This window comes from Sceloporus occidentalis, unplaced genomic scaffold (genome assembly GCF_023333645.1).
Source record: "Sceloporus occidentalis isolate IW3139 unplaced genomic scaffold, rSceOcc1.0.p SCAF_62, whole genome shotgun sequence".
Taxonomy (NCBI): domain Eukaryota; kingdom Metazoa; phylum Chordata; class Lepidosauria; order Squamata; family Phrynosomatidae; genus Sceloporus; species Sceloporus occidentalis.
Window position 1 is genome coordinate 2,820,686 of NW_028317042.1, and position 6,309 is coordinate 2,826,994.

Genomic DNA, 6,309 nt, shown 5'->3' on the forward strand with positions numbered 1-6,309 from the left:
TATGTATGTTTATATGTGTGGGTGTGTATGTGTGTTTATATGTATGTTTATGTATGTATCTGCATTACAGAATTCATGCAAAGGCGGAATCAGGATTTTTGTGGTTTGGTTTTATTACCCCAGGTTTAATGTAATTATCTATTATTTATCCCAGCTTTGGAGAACTGGATCAATTGAGGGGGATTTATAACGGTACAGTGCCTAAAACTGCCACAATGATATGTATGATATGGAATTACCTTCTGTGTGTGTGTGTATATATATATATATATATATATATATATATATATACAATCTCCATATGTATGTATGGCACCTCCAAATACTCTTGATTTTTTTTTTTTCTCTCATACTCCAACCAACATGGAAACAACAATATGTTATTCTTAGCGTTCACACGTTTTGAAAATGTACATAATTTTTGAACGGGGCTAATAATAATAATAATAATAATAAATCCAATATTGTAAATGTGAAAAGTAGTCTTAACCCCATAGCAACCAATGAAATAAACTTTAAGAATTAAGCATCTACCCAAGACTTAAAATTTAATATTTTAAATATATTATAATAACTTTTCATCGGACCGGATTATTCATAGAACGAGACCTAGAATCAGATATGGTTTTTTCAGGGTATCCGAGGTCACAGATTTTCCCATCAAGCTCGCAGTTTGCCAAACCAATAGACTCAATTGAAACCATTTCTCTGAAAAATAGATCTGATATAATGTTGACTCGTGCCGCCCCGGTTATTTGTAATATATACGGTGACACCGAAATGCTTTAGCATCTTCTCCTCTATACATTTGGTGTCCAGGTGTTTAATGCAACACCTGGATGGAGCTGAAGGAGGAGGTACCCAAACACGGTTGCCTGTCTGCCGCTCTTGAGACCGCTGGAGTTGTGTCCTCTTCGGTACATTTCACTGAAAAGCTATATTCTTCATTCTCGTGGATTTTTTTTTAGTTTCCGAACCTCCCAACGTGAAGCGGCAGCGTTTTTATCTGATCTTCTGTTTGGAAGAGATTGTGAATTTTCGCCCCGGAGCGAGTCGTTGTGTCGCACGCGCCTTTTGGTTGTAGATATCTCTATCTTTAAAGACAATCATGAGTCTGCGATTCAGAACACGAGGCTACAGGCTCCAGCCTGGTGTATATCAGAGCAAGACGAGTATTAAGGAGAACCCTGGTGGGGGGGAAGAGCCCCGGGATATAAGCCACAAGACTTTTCTAAATATTTGTAAGAATTCTTATCATTTATGTTCGCAGGAAAAGCACTCGGGACGCATGAAGGATAGATTTGCAGATATTTGTTTATAAGGGTTTAGCTTAACGTAAAATCAGCTGTCCAGAGACATCCGAAAACACGCGGAAATATTCAAGGGGCCCTTTCGTGAATATGATAGCTGAATGTCCCCCTTACTATTCATTTTGTCCCCCTGTACAGAGGGGCTCTGTAGAATCCCCCCAATATAAGCTTGCTGCTTTCTAAGCCAAAAACTCGACTCCTGCTTGCCAAAATGCCCTCGTGCTGTACTCCCTGACAGCAAGCTCCAGGGGGCGAACGAGACCACCACATACATGTCCTGATTTCAGTGTGAGTGCTTTACTCTCACTCGCTGGCTGCCTGAAGTAGCTACAGGTAAAGTAGACTATGAAGGGAGAACTGCAGCTCTGGAGCTGCAGCTTTTCCTTCAGATAAGTACCTTTTTTAATTCCCAACAGGTTGAAGAATGCGTGTTAAAGTACTTTGATACACGTTCTTCATTGATTATTCTATATGGACACTAATCTGTTCCATTAAAACTTCTTTAAAATCGCTAATTCCTCTTTTATGCTTCACTTAAGAATGCACCCACCCCCCCAAAACATTGATTCAATTTCTGTAATGCCTTTAAAATTTGTTCTTTGTCTTAATTTTTATTTATTTTAACTTTGATAAACGGACAGTAAGTATCCAGGGCTTTTATTCTGAAGGAACAGGTCTAGCTATGAAACACCACGGTGTTGTATATAAGTATACATGCATGCGCACACGCTATCCCTCAGCCAGCTCAGCTCATACCTCCACCACCTTCAGAAGCTGTCGCTAATACCAAGTGGTGGGCACCATCCTTGAACATATACCTTTTTTTGATCTGATTACACCCATTCAACACCGCAGGATATATGAGCAGCCAGTTTTCAAGTTCAAATTGAAGAAGCGTAGACATCACTGAGTGGCAACCAAATTTTGGGTGACCTCTTATCCTTTAAGAAATTCTGCTCTGGCGATTCAATAGACTTAGAACCAGCCAAAATGTGTATCGCACGTCTGAGAGATTATACGCTTATTTCAGGGTACGTTGCAACATTGGTTTTATTACAAAGTTTCAGTGGTCCACTTTAACCGCAAAACTTCCTTCATCGTGGCTTGCTGCACATCTGTAAACTAGTATATTTTTAACCTGTTGTCTTGGAGACTGTGGTTACAAATAAACTTGTTTTTAGAACAAAAGTATATGTGAAACTGGTCATTTACATTCGTGTGTCACATCCTGAATTATGGTTTTCAGGTGGCGGTGTTACTAAAGACTCCTAAAATTATATTAATTTTTTATTTTTTTTTATTTCTCCTAGGTAAAACCGACTAGGTCCTTGCCCAGAAAGGGAGCCCCAAGCCACAATGTCAAAGTATAAACTTGTTATGTTGAGGCATGGCGAAGGTGCCTGGACTGTTGAAAACCGCTTTTGCAGCTGGGTTGATCAGAAGCTGAGTCTCGACGGAATAAAGGAAGCGGAAATGTGCGGAAGACAGCTTAAGTCGTTGGGTTTTGAGTTTGATGCGGTCTTCACTTCGGTACTGAGTCGTTCTATACAAACAGCGTGGCTGGTGTTGCAAGAGCTGGGACAGGAGTGGGTTCCGGTACAGAGTTCTTGGAGACTGAACGAGAGGCATTACGGGGCGCTGATTGGTCTCAACCGAGCAGACCTGGCGTTGAACCATGGTGAAGAACAAGTGAAGATGTGGAGGAGAAGCTACGATGTCGCTCCTCCACCGATAGACGAGAGCCATCCCTATTACCAAGTAATACACACAGATCGGAGGTACTCTCGTTGTGATATACAAGAGGAAAAGCTGCCAAAATCGGAGAGCTTGAAGCAAGTCATAGAGAGACTTCTCCCCTACTGGAATGATGTGATTGCACCACAAATTAAACAAGGCAAAAATGTTCTTATATCTGCCCATGGAAACAGCACAAGGGCATTGTTAAAGCATTTAGAAGGTATGCATTCCCCCCCCCCCCCCAACAACCCCCTCCAAAAAAAAAAAAAAGCTAAGCTATTGTGGCTCGTGACTAAGCTTGGGTGATCATTTGAAACAATTTGGAGTCAGACCATGTACAAATTCCTAACAAGCACTAGACCACAAGTGCTGACAAATTATTTTGATTGTGTGCATAATACTATAGGAGAATACAACTTTGTGTGTGTGTGTGTTTGTGAATGGTGATGTCACTTTAAAGGCGAAAAACACACGTTGGGAAGCGCGCCTTTCCATCAAAAATTGCATCAAACTGACCTTTTAAAACGGCCTTCATTAATTTCTATGTATCTCATTATTATATTTTTCTGTGGGATGTGTATGTATATGTGATATATAATATAGTAGGCTGCTGGCACTTAGCATGTAACGCAGTGGACTTGGAAGGAAAGTTCAATGTGTAAGAGTATCTGGTTATTTAATCACCACTCGCTGACCTTTACAAAGCCAAGTCCATGCTTCTTGCGAGCGTCTGTGGGATATAGCCTTTTATCTCACTTTAAGTATAAACCGGAACTTTCATTACAGCTGGGGAATAAATTGTGTAATACGTTATTCTACATCTTAAAGATACTCTTAAGCACGAAATATAAAAATGATTATTATTAATAATATATATTTGCACAGAGTCTATTGGACTAATTATTCTAACCTGGTTTTTATATATAGCGCTTTATAATAACACCCTTCCTTCTTTGTTCTTCTGTAATTCAACAGGTATTTCTGATACAGACATAATAAACATTTCTCTTCCGACTGGCGTTCCTGTGCTCCTAGAACTTGATGAAAACCTGCACCCGGTTAAGCCTCACGTGTTCCTGGGCGATCAGCAGGCGATCCAAGCTGCCATCAAAAAAGTGGAGGATCAAGGCAAAGTGAAACCTACCAAGAATTAGTTCCTTTGTTTACTTCCGTGGCATTTGCTTGAGGGGATTTTCCAGTGTTTTTTGTGTAATTTGTAGCAAATCCTGTAAATAGTTATTTTCTGTTTTTGTTTTAATTGTTTTTCAAACATATGCTACTGTGAAACGTTTGGGGTCATATAGCTGTTTTCATCGAAAAAAAGGAATATTTCTGTAACAAAATTGCAAAAGTGTTTTCTAAAGATCAGTTAGCCTCTTAAACATAAACTTGGATCAGCGAACACAACGTGCCATTGGAACACAGGAGTGATGAAGGGCCTCTGTATGTCTATGACGTTATTCCATAAAAAAAAATAATCAGCCGTTTCCAGCTATAATAGTCATTTACTACATTCACAATCTATGCGGTGGATTTCTGGTATTTCATGTTATTTTAATGGACAAAATCAGCTTTTCTTTCAAAAACTAGGAAATATCTAAGTGACCCCAAACTTTTGAATGGTAGTGTATATAGTTCTATATTTTGTATATGTATATTTTGCGTATTGTTTATGTTGTAGAAGGCACTTCCTAATATTCTGGGTATTAATGATCTAGTCTGCACCTTAGTGTATAGTGTTTTTTTTTGCTTCTATTTTTCTCTTTTCCTCCTTTTTGCCGAATTTTTGTTTTTGTTGAAGGTGTGTTACAAAATCGCCATCAATGCGGAATTCTGATTTCACATCCGAAGCCAGTGCTCTGTTTGTTCTAACTTTAGTATTTTAATAAGGTGCAGGCACAAGGGTCTAAGTAGTTAGGAGCAAGAGAACAAATACTATATCCGCAGACAGGTTTGGGCTTTTTTAATGTGAGCCCCTGGATGTTGTGAATCCATAACTGACTGTACTTTGTAACACCACTATAGGTATTGCTTAGATGTGATGGACCTATGACTATAGCGCCCTATAGAATACAACATTCTATAGGAAGCTATAGTAATAGGTCCATCATATCTAATTCCTATAGTGCCATTACAAAATGCCGATTGGGCGATTCTTTTGATTACTATGTTAATAAATCCACCTTTTAAAACTGTTCCTAAAAAACCCCCCGTGTTGTGTCGTGGAAGGGTGACCCAGAATCAATTTATCTACGCGATGTGGACGGTGGCCCTTATTTTAGCATGTTCCCTTTGTTTTCGGAGTACCTACTATATGTAGCATTCACTGTTGACCTCAGCTATGTTCAAGCGGGTATGTTGTAATAAGCTTGCCACCCATAGGCACTTCAGAGATCACAGCACTTTTGGACATTTAAAGGTCAAATTTGCTTTTGTGTTTTAAACGTTTAGGAAAGTTAATATTTTTATAAACTTTAAAATATTTTGTTTTTCTCTTCTCCAGAAATTAAAATGTCTAGTTGGACAAACCCATGTAAAATTAAACATATTTTGAGCCAAAGAAATGTCTGTTTTGCTGTAAGAAATATTTTTTACTTTTTTTAAAAAAAAACTTACTAATATGTAAACTAGCCCTATCTTCTCACACCAATGCAACCTTCATACACATTCTATTGTGTTTCCTTAGATCTCTGGATGCTTTTTTTTTTTTTTTTTTTTTTCTCTTCTGTATTAAGAATGCACACCCCCGCTTTGACACTTCAAAGGTTAATTGGAGTCTCTCTCACTCATATCACAAAATCGCAAAAAAGCACATATGATATACTGGACTACAGGGCTGGCCTGGGGATGCCCTAGCACTTTAAGGCCAATGTCCACCAAGTGACAAAACTACAGCCGACGGCCCTACAGGCGTTTGCCCAGATGACCAGTCCGAGCCTGCTGCTTAATAAAGATAACCTGTTTTCTGAAGGGTTGCCGTGAGGGTGAGCCAAAAGAGTGTTTTTGTTCCCTTCCTAATGCATACTGAAAATCAAAATTACAAACTCCTGGTTAACCTCTATACACCCTTGAGTTTTTTATTTTTTTATTTTGACGTTCAACATTTTGTCATTTAGGTGAGACAAATCACAAACTAAATGGAAGATCTTTCCTAGTCAACATAGCTGATGCATGCATGTAAAACCTGTATAACTACTTCTAAAATAACTATTTTCATCTGAGTAGTGGGTAGAAACAATGCGGAAGGGGTATGTGAAGCATG

General features: G+C 38.7%; 1 protein-coding gene across 1 annotated transcript; it reads left to right on the forward strand.

Moving 5' to 3' along the window:
* Nucleotides 1–2,666: 2,666 nt before the first annotated feature.
* On the forward strand, nt 2,667–4,201 carry LOC149287303 (bisphosphoglycerate mutase-like). The gene is made up of 2 exons (XM_089493077.1): nt 2,667–3,267; nt 4,023–4,201. Exons 1-2 carry the CDS (start codon nt 2,667–2,669, stop codon nt 4,199–4,201), a joined length of 780 nt encoding a protein of 259 aa, XP_089349203.1.
* Nucleotides 4,202–6,309: the final 2,108 nt, after the last annotated feature.